The sequence below is a fragment of the Oncorhynchus mykiss genome, chromosome 12 (genome assembly GCF_013265735.2).
Source record: "Oncorhynchus mykiss isolate Arlee chromosome 12, USDA_OmykA_1.1, whole genome shotgun sequence".
In the NCBI taxonomy this organism is placed as follows: domain Eukaryota; kingdom Metazoa; phylum Chordata; class Actinopteri; order Salmoniformes; family Salmonidae; genus Oncorhynchus; species Oncorhynchus mykiss.
In genome coordinates this window covers 77,754,179-77,770,906 of record NC_048576.1, presented here as the reverse complement: position 1 = coordinate 77,770,906, position 16,728 = coordinate 77,754,179, and the positions used below count along the sequence as shown (strand labels likewise).

The window sequence follows — 16,728 nt, the reverse complement described above, 5'->3', positions numbered from 1 at the left end:
TTGAGAGTTTAGAGTTGGTCTCAGGCTAACATTAGTTGGCTAGCTAACTGGCAATAGCACCCAAGGACGTTTGCTATCTTATTTGTGCTTATTTGTTTGTGCTCTGATTACATGCAAGTTTCAAGGTCAACAGTTTACACAGATGACTTCAGCCATGTGAAAAACCTTCCATAGCAAAATATAGCAAGCTTCCTTTGCTTGTAGCTTGCCTCTCATCCGACTGGTGAAAGCTAGCTACTAGCGCTGTTGCTGAGCAATCCAAGTGCTTTGGTCTGGTTTTAGAACTCTTGAAATTCGGCTTAAAAGATGCCCAGCTAGGAATGAGAAATCTGCCCAGAAGCGGCCCTTTTCCGGGAGGCCATAACTGATTGAATCAGCTCGGAATCGGGTGTCGGACTCGGCCGGAAATCAAAATGAATGATTGACCAGAATCGGCCCGATGTTTCCATCTACTGGAATTCAGCCGACTTTGCCGGCATTTTACCAGAATCCCTTCAGAAGTGGCTCGATGCAATTGTAAATACATTTATAAAAATTACCTGATTTAGTCATTTTATACATACAAATTATACCCATCCACAATTGTTTTAAATAATTGAATTGATTTATTACCCCCTTTTCATCACATCCAATTGTCTTGTCCCATCGCTGCAACTCCCATACGACCTCAGGAGCGGCGAAGGTCGAGAGCCGTGCGTCCTCCAAAATACAACCCAGCCAAGTCTCACTGCTTCTTGACACAATGCATGCTTAACCCGGAAACTAGCCGCACCAATGTGTCAGAGGAAACACAATACACCGGGTGACCGTGTATGCGCCTGGCAGATAGTCGCTACAGCGCGATGGGACAAGGATATCTCGGCCGTCCAAACCCTCCCCTAACCCGGACGACGCTAGGCCAATTGTGTGTCGCTTCATGGGTCTCCCGGTCACGGCCGGCATGGGCATTGAACCAGCATCTGTAGCAATGCAATGTGCACTGCGATGCAGTGTCTTAGACCTCTGCACCATTCAGGAGGCCCCATCCACAAAGGTTTTAATTGTCTTGCACAAAGTATCAAAATTCTAAAATACTACTTAAAGAATTTAAATGTTCATTTTATTTTTTATAACAGAAACAATGAGAAAATATGGAAAAATAAATAAATAATGAAATGTAAATTATATAGAGCAGCCTGTGTAATCATCTGCCAGAGAGTAACCACAATCGGCCCAAGTTCCAAGTAATATATTTGGGCCAAATTGTCCCGAGCTCAATCCCCACAACCTAGCCATAAGTAATACTGCCGAAGGCGGCCCAGACTCGGGCCACATGACGTCGGCCAAGTCTAACTCTCAGCCGAGTGCCCGACTCTCAGCCGGAATCGGCCCAGATCCACTGTGCTAGCTGGGTGTTAGCGTTGTCAGAAATGTAACAAAAGAGTAGCACATCGTCGGTTCTTAATGGACAGAAACGAGCATGTGAGATTGATAAATTATACATTTAATCAAAACTGTTGCCCCACATTTTATTGTTTGCCTAACAACCCAGATGGGTCATGGCCAGAGGCTGGGAGTGTGTTGTGTACCTGAATTTAACATTGAGCTTCAACCAATGCCATACTATTGTGGGGGCTATAGCCAGTTAAGGGAAATCACAACTGACCGTAGATCAGTGTCTAGGGCAGTGATATTCAAACTATTTTTTCACCCCAAAAAAAGAAAAAAGAAACCAATAAATACATTTACTCAATAAAATAACAATTTTCAAATGATCTTTCTCAAAAACGTTTGTATAATTGTCCCATACAATAATCTTCACTCTTAATTATAAAAAAATAAAAATTACAACCCCAACATTGAATACCACTGGTCCCGGCGCTTACTTCAAAGCTAGAACAGCTTTCGAGTTGCAGTCTCTGAGACAAAACATTAGCTTTTTGTTATTGTCTTTGATTAACAAAGATCCCTTATTTTGTCTAGAAACATAGAGGCTGACAGAGAAACAGGACAGTGTCAAGAGTGGCATTCTTCAGATTCAGTATTGAGGGGGTAGATTTTTCCTGGAACTGAAGTCAGGCTCCGACGGGACTAAAGAAGATCAAAGAGAATAAAAGCCCCATTACTCCACAGAATGGATTTATACTCTAAGAGAGGAGTAATGCTACCACTTCCACCAAAGCTACTGCTATTGAATCCAAACATCCCCTGAGAGACAGGAGACCACTCAGAAGGACGGATTCTTTGGTCTGGCCCAGGTATCTCGACACCCCACTTATCTCCTTCGATGTGTGATATGTGTGGTACTGGTTGAAGGTAGATTCAGCGAAATCACATTGCCACGAGCAGCACCGAAGATATATTGAGATAAATGAGATGCGAGACTTCACTCTCACAGTCACACACAGTATCTGCGTATGAGCACGGGTTCGCACCAAACAGTGGAGAAGCCTTGTGGTTCAATGCTCTTAGTTGTTGAGAAAATTGACCCACTACGCTCTTTACTTTCTGCATCAACGTCATATTACTGAGTCTACCTTTAAGTACTGTGTAATAGTGGGTCTGATGTCCTGTTTCTCTGATGGGTCTCGCCTTGTTTTAAGTACTGTGTAATAGTGGGTCTGATGTCCTGTTTCTCTGATGGGTCTCGCCTTGTTTTAAGTACTGTGTAATAGTGGGTCTGATGTCCTGTTTCTCTGATGGGTCTCGCCTTGTTTTAAGTACTGTGTAATAGTGGGTCTGATGTCCTGTTTCTCTGATGGGTCTCGCCTTGTTTGTTTGTAAGGGTTAAGGTGTAGCCATTAGGGAGGGAGAGATATGTGTGTGTGTGTGTGTGTGTGTGTGTGTGTGTGTGTGTGTGTGTCTGTTTGTGTGTGTGTCTGTGTGTGTGTGTGTGTGTCTGTGTGTTCTAGGGAGGGGTTGGGGATGGAGACGTGTTGTTTTCGCTCTGATCATTTTTGTGATGAGGTACACCTGAGCCCAGCACCTGAGGGACATACACTGTCTGATTATCAACACTCATTATCTCTCCTTTTATCTCTCCTTCCCTCTTTATCTTCTTTACCTCTCACTCCTTCCATCCTGAACACACCCACCCACTACATCTGTATTTAGCTAACACACACACGGAAACACACACACCCCCACGTAAAAAGAGGAGAGACTTGTGTGCACGCATGTGCTTGACTACAACTGAATGGACACTCATCCCAGGACGTTCTCTCGCTCACGAGCTCTCTTTCTCTCTGTCATCCTCTCTTTCGTCATTTAAACTGTAAAGAGCTGGATACAGACAGAAAGAAATAAGGAGAGGGAAAGAGAGAGCGAGAGAGAGAGAGAAAGAGAGAGAGGCCTGTGCATGTCTTCACTGCTCACATAACCCCAGTGTGTTGGTCCTTGATGGAGGCTGAGATAGAGATATTACCCCTGGGCCCTGTGCTCTTACTCACTCCCTCTCTCTCCCGCTCTCATTTTCTCTACCCCTTTCTTACTCACTCCCTCTCTCTCCCACTCTCATTTTCTCTACCCCTTTCTTACTCACTCCCTCTCTCTCCCGCTCTCATTTTCTCTACCCCTTTCTTACTCACTCCCTCTCTCTCCCACTCTCATTTTCTCTACCCCTTTCTTTCTCCCTCACTCTCTCTCCTCACTTGCTAAGCCGCTTTGACTTGAGGATGTGACTTGAAGATAATGTAGATAATGTAATGGCATGTCCATTCAAAACAAATAGGGAATGATGTTGATAACTTAGCTGCTAACTTAAAATGGTAACACAATAATATATAGAATATAGACATGTGTTTGAAAATAATAATATAGGGGCACTATGAGATGATTGGAACACACAAATTCATATGAAACTACTACCATCAGCACAACAGACTTCTTGTTAATCAGCATGCTGACTAAGTCAAGTATTTTCTGTCTGGTGGGTGTTTGTGTGTGTTGGTGTGTGTGTTAAAACTGCAGTAATAACAGGCCAGAGGCAGCCTAATCCCTGGCCAATCAGCAGGAGAGAATGAAGTCATTGTGAGTCAGAGGGACTGGGGCACAGTAGGAACACTTCTCTGAGATTAAAGCAAAATGATGTTGATCATGGCTAGAACTAACTGTTTTATAAAATTCTGTGTCAGAGAGCTACAGTTGAAGTCAGAAGTTTACATACACCTTAGCCAAATAGATTTAAACTCCGTTTTTCTCAATTCCTGACATTTAATCCTAGTAAAAATTCCCTGCCTAAGGTCAGTTAGGATCACCACTTTATTTTAAGAATGTGAAATGTCAGAATAATAGTAGAGAGAATGATTTATTTCATATTTTATTATGAAACATCACATTCCCAGTGGGTAAGAAGTTTACATACACTCAATTAGTATTTGGTAGCATTGCCTTTAAATGGTTTAACTTGGGTAAAATGTTTCGGGTAGCCTTCCACAAGCTTCCCACAATAAGTTGGGTGAATTTTGGCCCATTCCTCTTGACAGAGCTGGTGTAAATGAGTCGGGTTTGTAGGCCTCCTTGCCAGCACACGCTTTTTCAGTTCTGCCCACAAATTTTTTATAGGATTGAGGTCAGGGCTTTGTGATGGCCACTCCAGTACCTTGACTTTGTTGTCCTTAAGCCATTTTGCCACAACTTTGGAAGTATGCTTGGGGTCATTGTCCATGTGGAAGACCCATTTACGACCAAGCCTAACTTCCTGACTGATGTCTTGAGATGTTGCTTCAATATATCCACATAATTTTCCATCCTCATGATACCATCTATTTTGTGAAGTGCACCAGTCCCTCCTGCAGCAAAACACCCCACAACATGATGCTGCCACCCCCTGCTTCACAGTTGGGATGGTGTTCTTCGGCTTGCAAGCCTCCCCCTTTTTCCTCCAAACATAACGATGGTCATTATGGCCAAACAGTTATATTTTTGTTTCATCAGACCATAGGACATTTCTCCAAAAAGTATGATCTTTGTCCCCATGTGCAGTTGCAAACCGTAGTCTGGCTTTTTTATGGTGGTTTTGGAGCAGTGGATTCTTCCTTGCTGAGCGGCCAATCAGGTTATGTCGATATAGGACTCGTTTTACTGTGGATATAGATACTTTTGTACCTGTTTCCTCCAGCATCTTCACAAGGTCCTTTGCTGTTGTTCTGGGATTGATTTGCACTTTTCGCGCCAAAGTACGTTAATCTCTAAGAGACAGAATGCGTCTCCTTCCTGAGGGTTATGACGGCTGCGTAGTCCCATGGTGTTTATACTTATATTCTATTGTTTGTACGGATGAACGTGGTACCTTCAGGTGTTAGGAAATTGCTCCCAAGGATGAACCAGACTTGTGGAGGTCTACAATTTTTTTTCCTGAGGTCTTGGCTGATTTATTTTGATTTTCCCATGATGTCAAGCAAAGAGGCACTGAGTTTGAAGGTAGGCCTTGAAATACATCCACAGGTACACCTCCAATTGACTCAAATTATGACAATTGGCCTATCAGAAGCTTCTAAATCCATGATATAATTTTCTGGAATTTTCCAAGCTGTTTAAAGGCACAGTCAACTTAGTGTATGTCAACTTCTGACCCACTGGAATTGTGTTAGTGAATTATAAGTGAAATAATCTGTCTGTAAACAATTGTTGGAAGAATGTATTGTGTCATGCACAAAGTAGATGTCCTAACCGACTTGGCAAAACTATAGTTTGTTAACAAGAAAATTGTGGAGTAGTTTATGTGTATGTAAACTTCTGACTTCAACTGTACGTATTCCCTTACAGTCATCGCTCAACAAAGAGTTTATCTCAGCATCACTGAGTCAACCTGATTCAAACAGAGCCATGGATATAATCAAACAGTCACCTTTCATTTTTTGAGTCACTGATTAGTAAAAACTATATTAAGCCTCAAATTATATTACAGTCCTATCTTAGCTGGTACATAGAGGATGTCCGTAGAACCCCTGACACAGCAATCTTTATAAACACTACTCTAAGCCACTTGACAGCCTCACTCAGCAGTACTGGGCAAAAATACAAAACCAGATGGACACTCTCTCACACACACACACACACACACACACACACACACACGCACACACACACACACACACACACTCGGTGACCTTATAAGCACAAACACATCAGTCGCACTGTCAATGCTAACCACCTCCTAATGTACACTTAGCTGATACACAAACACAGAGAGGGAGAGAAACACAGATAGATGAGGTGATGGAGAGAGGGAGGGATAAGAGAAGGATAAAAACAAAAGGGAGGACAGGGAACAACATCACGTATTACAAAGACAGAATCCCCCACCCCTCAAGACACACTGACCTATTTAACAGTGCCCTTTGTTTTATATTGTACCTTTTGGTGCGTCGGAACATGTTGCTTGCGTAGTGAGGGTAGCTTAGCGTAATGCTAAGCAACGAGAGCAGTTGAGAAGTGAGAGTCAGGAAGCAGCAGGGTCCCTTGAAAATGTCATCGCAAACGCTCCCTCAACCTTTAGATGTGCACCGGTGTCTGAGTGATGTGGCGGTAGACAAACGACAGTAAAGGGGAGGGAGGGAGGGAGGGAGGGAGGGAGGGAGGGAGGGAGGGAGGGAGGGAGGGAGGGAGGGAGGCTGTCTTTGATTTTAAATAGGAACAAAAAAGCAGACAGGGAATTGTGGATTGTGTCTCAAGGGTAAAGGCCATGGCAAGGGAAGGGATGATGAATTCATAATCCCAGGGAGCAGGAGAATACTCTCAAAGAAGTCCAGAACTTGTTAATTGAAGCTGATGCTAGAAGGTGGTAGAGGTGTGTGTGTTTATCTGCAATATGTGTGTATACAAGTGGACGTGTTGTGCATAACAAAAAACAGATATTTTAAATTAGATATGTGCACATCTATTCCATAATTCATCCAAGCAAATGTAAAACCACAAAAGTGCTGATAAATACAAGCCTACTGAGAACAATAGAGGAGACACCACATCCAGATTAATAGATCAAGGCAGTAGATGAATGTGAGGCCTACTCCAGTGAGCTCATCTATAATGGATGATATGGATGATACTGGTCTAAGGGGAGGGAGGCCTAGAATGGGAACCAGACTGAGACAGAATGAACCCAGATGGTACATCTCTGGAGGAGAGCATAGAGTTGATTACTAAATGGGGGACAAAATGAAAGCTGAATACCACTGTGAGGGAAAGATAGAGGAGATGACCAGTGGGCACTGAGGTCAGAGGTCAGCACAGTCCCCAGGTTCATTTCCTGGTTTATTTCCCAGGGGTATGGTGTGGGTGATATGGGCAGGGGGAAGAGACGGGTTACAAAGAAAGGCAGAGAGAGGGACTGGATGGAAGTAGGGACAGAGACTACACAGAGAGACTGCTTGTGTCTCTGTTATGTATGCTGTGATTATAAACACACACAAGCGTGCACATACACACACACACACACACAATGATAGAATGATAAAAGCTTCATCTACCACATTATTAACTTATTATAACATTTAATTAACACAATAAATCATTTCAGCCATATCTTTGTCTTGCTGACACAGACAATAACACACTGGAGCTGTTTCCCTACCACACACAAGCTAGGGTATGAGAAGGAGGGTGAGAGAGAGAGAGCGAGAGACAGAGCGAGAGACAGAGCGAGAGAGGCAGAGTGAGAGACAGAGCGAGAGAGGCAGAGCGAGCGAGAGACAGAGCGAGAGAGGCAGAGCGAGAGACAGAGCGAGAGAGGCAGAGTGAGAGACAGAGCGAGAGAGGCAGAGTGAGAGAGGCAGAGCGAGAGACAGAGCGAGAGACAGAGCGAGAGAGGCAGAGCGAGAGAGGCAGAGCGAGAGACAGAGCGAGAGAGGCAGAGTGAGAGACAGAGCGAGAGAGGCAGAGTGAGAGACAGAGCGAGAGAGGCAGAGCGAGAGAGGCAGAGCGAGAGACAGAGCGAGAGAGGCAGAGTGAGAGACAGAGCGAGAGAGGCAGAGCGAGAGAGGCAGAGCGAGAGACAGAGCGAGAGAGGCAGAGCGAGAGACAGAGCGAGAGAGGCAGAGCGAGAGAGACAGAGCGAGAGAGGCAGAGCGAGAGACAGAGCGAGAGAGGCAGAGCGAGAGACAGAGCGAGAGAGGCAGAGCGAGAGACAGAGCGAGAGAGGCAGAGCGAGAGACAGAGCGAGAGAGGCAGAGCGAGAGACAGAGCGAGAGAGGCAGAGCGAGAGACAGAGCGAGAGAGGCAGAGCGAGAGACAGAGCGAGAGAGAGCGAGAGACAGAGCGAGAGAGAGCGAGAGACAGAGCGAGAGAGGCAGAGCGAGAGACAGAGCGAGAGAGGCAGAGCGAGAGACAGAGCGAGAGAGGCAGAGCGAGAGAGAGCGAGAGAGGCAGAGACAGAGACAGACAAAGAAAGAGGAGGAAGTGTTTCAGCACCATGGAAAGCAATCAGACGCAGAGCGCTGTCTACCCAGACAGACAGCAGGATTGCCTCCTCCATTCATTCTAATTCCCCTCTAAGTACCTCTCAAGTATCCTCAAACCCACAATAGGGTGTTGAAATGCTAATCATGTCTTAACAGGGATTCAACATGGATGAAATCTTCCAACCAGGACAGTAGAGCCCTCGGCTGATAAAAGAGTTGTTGTTTCCAAACACACACTTCCCCATGCTCGGGGGGGGGGGGGGGGGGGGGGGGGGGGGGGGGGGGGGTTCATAGGGAGTGCCCAGTTGGCCAGGAGGGAGGGAAGATGTACTAACCTGCTGTTCTTGCGGGGCAGTGGCAGATCCTTCTGGAAGAAAGGCAGAAAAAGAGAGGACAACAGAGATCAGGTACTGGTAACATTAGAGGGATTCACAGGTTACGAGGTGGTTAGAAACAGAGAAACAGACATCAACTAAACCACTGTACGTCACCTCACCACATTTGTACATAAGCTAAACAATGGAATGTTATGACTTGACACCTCCCTTCAGTCTCTTAGTCCACTTGGACCTCGCCTCTGCTATAAAGACTCACATATACAGGACATTAATATACACAGTACATGGTATTCTGTGTGTCTTTGTTTGTGAATTCCGTAGGGGGAAAGATACCAGGAAACAGCAGAACAGAGAGGATGGGTAAGTGCATTATGTGCTTGTATATGTGAGTGTGTACTTCAGCAATGTGGACCAGTGCTTTGAAGTGGACCAACACTCTCTCTACCGCTCCCTCTGTAAGGGAGTGCATAACTGGTGGCAGGGAAGTCAGACGCAGGAGAGCAAAACTGGGTAATCAACGGAGCAGTCTTAATCATAAAATCACCGGAAACCAGAACAACAAACAAATGGGTACAAAACCGGTCGCGCACCAGAGAAAACGTGCACATGCACTTACAATAAACAATTCCGCACAAAGACATGGGGGGGGGGGGGGGGAACAGAGGGTTAAATACACAATATGCAATGAGGGAATTGAGACCAGGTGTGTGGGAAGACAGGACAAAACAAAAGGAAAAGTGGATCGATGATGGCTAGAAGACCGGTGACGCCGACCGCCAAGCGCCTCTCTCTCTCTCTCTCTCTCTCTCTCTTTCTCTCTCTCTTTGAAATGCTTCTAACTGAGGCACTGGTTTAGCATTTGGAAACAATGCCAGGAAAATAAAACTAACGCATGGATTGCTGTCATACCTTGTCTATAGACTGCTTACTACAACAGACTCCCACTCTCTCCAGACATTAAAGAGACAGAACATTTTCAAATTGACCAAGAGGTACTGCAAAATAAATCGGGGAAAAGAGGGGCCAAGAGAGAGAAGGCCAAGAAGAGGTGAACAGAGAGATAATGGAGAGAAAAGTGCTCACAGGCATCACTTTGGTGACTAACACTGAGCCCGTTTCCCAGGTGTGTGTTGTGTAGAGCGCTAATTAATGCATTAGCAACTCCACATCCACTCCTGTCAATGACGAGCGACTCAGTCAAGATGCCATTAATCAATACAATATTAGGTTAATCTTGAGCTAAAGTGTACATGTTTGTGTGTGTGTGTGTGTGTGTGTGCGTGCGTGCGTGCGTGCGTGCGTGCGTGCGTGTGTGTGTGTGTGTGCTTACATGTATACTATAAGCTATTAGGGCTTGGAATTCCCAGGGACTTCACAATACGATATCATCCCAATATTAGGAGCTGATACGATATGTATTGGAATTATCATGATTCTATATTGCGATTTGATGTTGCGAACATATTGCTCACTATATGTCTGCTGCAGAGAGACGAGAGAGCCATGATAAAATTAGTTTTGATCTGTATGGGAAAAAGAACTGCTGAAATAATGTTGGCTCACTATTTAAAAGGAAGGCAGAGTACAAGCTATAGGATGAAAAATACCCGAGTTTTGGCGCAGCTACAGCCAACTATCTCTACCTACAATTATTTGTATTCTTTTTTATTATTACAAATTAATAATTCATTTCATCCAAAAATAATGTTTGTGATATGTAACTGTATCAATTTTTTCCCATCCCTATAGGAAATAGACTGAATCATGTGTGTGTGTGATCCTCTTCATAAGGTTCTCCCTCTGAAACAACTAGAGAAACCCTCTCCACAGTGTGTGTTTGTCAAGTAGAATGTCTTTGTATCCCAGGGACAAACCTCCCACGTAGCAGAATACCTTCAACACTCAGCTACCTTGAAGTGTCAAATGGAACACTCTACAGATTTAGTCTTACCCCAGAGAGAGTTGGTAAAAGCAATGAATGCTTGGAAGAGAAGGCAGCAGAACCTTGATTGAGGAGTAAATATGAAATAAATCATTTTGGATCAAAAGAGAAGTAACCTCACCATTGTAAGGTCAGATTCTCACATGAGTATTACACCCAGCACAAGCCGAAGGTCATCGATAGTTGTTGGTGTATGTTAAGCTCCTCCCATGGGTTTACGTGTTAATAGAAACAACTTCCTCTTTACAAGGATGACCGAATATTCAACCTATTGATTCCTCCTCACTCCTCCTCCATTGGTCAGACTAATTGATCCTGAGCCATCAGAGCTCTGTACATTACTTGAAAGTGTGGATGGAGGGAAGACAGTGCAGAGAAAGACTAGTAATGTGGAAGATGTATGAACATATCTCAGACACAACATCATAAGCTATCTGGATCGTACCCGTCATACTGCACATACCAGTGAATTACTTTATAATTGCCACTTTAAGAGCTGTGGCATAGATCCATATTGAGTCTATGCCTGTACTGAAATGCACTTTCAATAGATACTCTCCATTGCGCATAATTTTTCATCCAGGTCATGTAACCTCTCATAACATGATTATCTAGTTTGCTTTGACACACAAAGAGCGGAAATATTTTTATGCTACAAGTGCAGACTAGTTAGAGTAAGAAAGAATGAAGAGAAAACCTTCCGAATATAGAGGTATGAAACCAAAGGAACAAAGCAGGATGCACTAAGCCAACTACAGCATTTAATCAAAATGAGTCTGCTCATTGTCTGATGTCCTCAGTAGGGCCCTTTACTGCTGTGGCCTGTCTGAGGCATGTCTAGACAACAAAGAGAACAATGTGGTGCATCAAAGAGAATGCGACCTTCTATTTGTCTGGGAGGAAGGAATCAGAACCATGGACAGGGCCCTACAGGTGTAGGATCTTAATTTGGAAAATTAATTTAAATGTAATTTGGACATCAGGAAAATAATCCAGCAGCAACAGGAAATGTGAATTATTATGTTGATTATAATTAATGGAAATGTTTGTCGGGGTTGATACATTTTAAGCAAGAGAAAATCAAGTCTGAAATTTCAAAATGTAAATTGCTTTCACGGATCCCTCCAAAACTTTCATCAAGCACACCTGTCCCCTATTCCCACTGATTAGTATTTGTATATATGTGTCCTTTGGTTTCCATTGGGGGGTCGGTTATTGTTCCCATGTCCGTTGGTGGTGTGAGTGCCTATGCGTTGGTGCAGTAGTTATGCTGCGTGCTATATATATTGTGTATTATGGGTATTGTCCTGTGTTGGTCAACGAGGTTTACCCTCGCTCTTTTGTTTGGGTACAGCCCAGTGTTTTTGTATACGTGTTTGTTTTGGGTGTATTAAAAAAACCTATTGCGCCTGTCTCCAAAATCCTTTATACCAGCATGACAATTGCAAACTTCAGAAGCCTTTTACAACGTAAAATACACTACAAGTTTTAAATGTCCTGCATTGGAATCAGCACCATGGACAGGGCCCTACCTTGGAAGAAGGAATCAGTACAATGGACAGGGCCCTACCATGGAGGAAAGAAACTGGACCCTGGACCGGGGATACTTAGGAGGAGGTCACTCCACAGAGCCAACTCAGGAGTGGGATATGGAAGAGGGATATAGTAAAGCGATTCAGGAAAGCGTATAGGTTGAAAAAAACCAAATGAGTTCAGGAGAGGAGATTAGCTGCTTGAGAGCCAATGTATCCAATCAGCTCATATATGATGGAATAACATCTGGTCTGGAGAGTGGTCTGACAAAAGGTGCCTCCCCTCCTGAATATTAATTTGCTTTAGATTTGCATGAGAATGTCAGATAATGTAAGTTATAATGTCATGTTTTCGATTAAAAAAATATGCAATGAATAAAGGTCACCCCCTCAAACTGCCTGACAAACAACATGATTTTCATTGTTGAACCAATATTTTAATGCTCTCTCACTTTGTCAGGCCATATGGGGAGAAACTCATGTCACACTGAAATATAGACTTTATCGATGGCCAGCCATTGTGTCATTGACTTAGTCAATCCAGGAAGCTGAGACTAATGAAAGAGATTGTAATTGAGTTTCCGCTCTCTGAATGTTAAACACACTAAAAGCACAGCGACTGGCTGACGGTAGAGATTGGTGCTCTGAATCTGATGGATCTGGAGCGGAATGACGACAGATGGAGCTCTGTCACAACCGTACCGTTCCCACTGACTGATCACAGATTTGAAAGCAAAACAATTATGCTCTATATTTACCCCCTCCCTGTGACGAGGGTGACTGCTCTTCCAGAAGGTTCTGCACTGTGGATTGAGGAGTCTAAATGGTCCTTCTGAGTCGCAACGACATTGGGATGTTTGTGACACAATGACAAAAACATACGTCAAATGTCTATGAATATATTCAAATAGACTGTATTGTCCTGTGATTGCTGTGGTTGGCAGCATTACAAATACAGTTCAGGAGGTTGAACTCTCAGTTATAAGTCACTGTTCCACCGGATGCACCACAATATACTTGTGTATTCAGCCCAGAACAGAACATGGTGCGCTGGTGACCGTTTCAACACGGGATGGTGCATCTCAAGGAGTTTTATCCTTTCAATAAGAAATCCTCATTTATAGAATACAAGTGATTGTGATGTACAGTGCATTCGGAAACTATTCAGACCCTGTAACAACATTCATCGTCGGAAGAAGAGGAATCATCTGACCAAAGTGCAGCGTGGTAAATGTTCATGTTATTTTTATCTAAACTGAACACAAAACAAAATAACAAAGAGAATGAACGAAAACGTCCTGTCAGGTGCAGAAACACAAAACAGAAAACAACTACCAACAAGACACAGGTGGGAAAAGGCTACCTAAGTATGGTTCTCAATCAGAGACAACGATAGACAGCTAGCTGCCTCTGATTGAGAACCACACCTGGCCAAACACACAGAAATAGAAAACATAGAACACAAAAACATAGAATGCCCACCCCGACTCACGCCCTGACAAAACCAAAATAGAGACATAAAAAGGATCTCTAAGGTCAGGGCGTGACAGACCCCTTGACTTTTTCCACATTTTGTTTTGTTACAGCCTTATTCTAAAATTGATTCAATTGTTTGTTCATCAACCTACACATAATACCCCTTAATGACAAAGCAAAAACAGGTTTTTAGAAATGTATGCAAATGTCATAAAAAAATGGAAATATTACATATACAGTGCCTTGCGAAAGTATTCGGCCCCCTTGAACTTTGCGACCTTTTGACACATTTCAGGCTTCAAACATAAAGATATAAAACTGTATTTTTTTGTGAAGAATCAACAACAAGTGGGACACAATCATGAAGTGGAACGACATTTATTGGATATTTCAAACTTTTTTAACAAATCAAAAACTGAAAAATTGGGCGTGCAAAATTATTCAGCCCCTTTACTTTCAGTATAGCAAACTCTCTCCAGAAGTTCAGTGAGGATCTCTGAATGATCCAATGTTGACCTAAATGACTAATGATGATAAATACAATCCACCTGTGTGTAATCAAGTCTTCGTATAAATGCACCTGCACTGTGATAGTCTCAGAGGTCCGTTAAAAGCGCAGAGAGCATCCTGCATTGACTTGGCTGTTTGCTTAGGGTCGTTGTCCTGTTGGAAGGTGAACCTCCTGGTGCAGGTTTTCATCAAGGATCTCTCTGTACTTTGCTCCGTTGATCTTTCCCTTGATCCTGACTAGTCTCCCAGTCCCAGCCGCTGAAAAACATCACCACAGCATGATGCAGCCACCACCCTGCTTCACCATAGGGATGGGGACAGGTTTGCTCGACATGACCCATGGCACTCGGGCCAAAGAGTTCCAGCTTCGTTTCATCAGACAAGAAAATATTGTTTCTCGTGGTCTGAAAGCCTTTAGGTGCCTTTTGGCAAACTTCAAGAGGGCTGCCATATGCCTTTCACACAGGAGTGGCTTCCGTATGGTCTTTTCTACTATGATGGCCTGATTGGGGGAGTACTGCAGAGATGGTTGTCCTTCTGGAAGGTTCTCCCATCTCCACAGAGGAACGCTGGAGCTCTGCCAGAGTGACCATCGGGTTCTTGGTCACCTCCCTGACCAAGGCCCTTCTCCCACGATTGCTCAGTTTGGCCGGGTGGCAAGCTCTAGGAAGTATTGGTGGTTCTAAACTTCTTCCATTTAAGAATGATGGAGGCCACTGTGTTCTTGGGGACCTACAATGCTGCAGAAATGTTTTGGTACCCTTCGCCAGATCTGTGCCTCGACACAATCCTGTCTCGGAGCTCTACGTACAATTCCTTTGAACTCATGGCTTGATTTTTTTCTCTGACATTCACTGTCATCTGTGGGACCTTATATATATGCAGCCTTTCCAAATCATGTCCAATCAATTGAATTTACCACAGCTCGACTCCAATCAAGTTGTAGAAACATCTCAAGGATGACCAATGGAAACAGGATGCACCTGAGCTCAATTTTGAGACTCAAAGCAAAGGGTCTGAAGACTTATGTAAATAAGGTATTTCTGGGTTTTTTAACATACATTTGCAAAAAAAAGTATAACTTTGGAACAAGTCTTTGAATGTCCTTGAGTGGCCCAGCCAGAGCCCGGACTTGAACCCGATCTAACATCTCTGGAGAGACCTGAAAATAGCAGTGCAGCAACGTTCTCCATCCAACCTCACAGAGCACACCAAATACAGGTGTGCCAAGATTGTAGCGTCATACCCAAGAAAACTTTAGGTTGTAATCACTGCCAAAGGTGATTCAACAAAGTACTGAGTAAAGGGTCTGAATACTTGTGTAAATATGATATTTCTGTTTTTCATTTTTAATAAATTAGCAACCATTTTAAAAAACTGTTTTTGCTTTGCCATTATGGGTTATTGTGTGTAGATTGATAAGGGGAAAAAACTATTTAAATGTGGAAAAAGTCAAGGGGTCTGAATGCATTCTGAAAGCCCTGTATATAGAACCTTCCATCCCCAGCTGGGATATGGATGCTGATGAAGACCTAATGGTAGAAACATTGTTGTAATAAAATCCCCTGGGAGCATGAGCAACAGTGTGCAGTGTTTTCCTTTCTATTAAACATAAATTCACCTAGAACTCCAGCACCTGCAAAAAGTACCTGGATGAACGTATGTTCTTCAGCTTTTGTACAACACCTCAATATCAGCAATATGGTGCTATTTTAATTATCTTCCCCCAGACCACTTCCTGGCAGTAATCTCTGTGAAGCTCTCTGATAATGAGATGGGCTGGCTAAGACACCAGCCAGCCATGAGGATCAGACAGAGGCAGGCTGAGAGTAATGCTGCTGCCGGACCCTGCCATGCTTCCCGAGATAGGAGAAACAGCAGCACTATAAATGGTCGTCTGACGTCATGCCCTTCAGCTCCTCCTGTCTGAGCCGGAAGAGAAATGTCCCCGGCTGTAATGAAACAGTACCGGCTGGACTCCCTTCCCACAGCTACACCACCGCTGGCCCCATCATTTCGTGGACACACGAAGGACAATGGTTAGAAAGTGAGTCTGGGGGGCTGATCAGAACCTAGACAGGGGCCTACTCATCACCTCAGTCAGTGTCAGTGATTGGCTTACCGTCCCATGTCTGACAGATGGAAAGTGGCTGGGGAGGAGGGTGATACTGTAGTATGGAAGTGTCATGTCATCCCCACTGGCTGGCACACAATCCTCAATAACCCACACATTATTCAGGTCGGTCCTCCCCCTGTATGCTACTATACATACTGTACATGTATATACGTGTGTGTGTGTGTGTGTGTGTGTGTGTGCGTGCGTGCGTGCGTGTGTGGAGGCTGGAGGGATAGTGTGGAGCAGATACAAAGATGTTTGTTTCATGTTAGTCATGTTGAAGCAGTGCATTATGGGGCTGGCCTTTGACCTGCCCTCTGTGGGAGTGGGGTGTGTCACCCACCATATGGCGCAGAGAGATGAGAGATGCGCCAGAAGGGGAATTTTAAACAGACACTAACGGTTGTGAGAGTGGCTGGGATGATGAGACTCCAGG

The 16,728-nt window shown here is 44.0% G+C and overlaps 1 protein-coding gene across 2 annotated transcripts in view; it reads right to left on the bottom strand.

Annotated features, from left to right (window-relative positions):
• LOC110538482 (microtubule-associated serine/threonine-protein kinase 1) overlaps positions 1 to 16,728 on the bottom strand; it is a 64,045-nt gene that overhangs the window by 45,345 nt on the left and 1,972 nt on the right. Inside the window, exon 2 of one of the 2 annotated variants that reach the window (XM_036938576.1) lies at positions 8,714 to 8,745. In XM_036938576.1, the coding sequence (XP_036794471.1) occupies positions 8,714 to 8,745 (32 nt within the window). The remainder of the gene's footprint in view (positions 1 to 8,713; positions 8,746 to 16,728) is intronic. The other variant, XM_036938577.1, reaches the window with a different exon arrangement.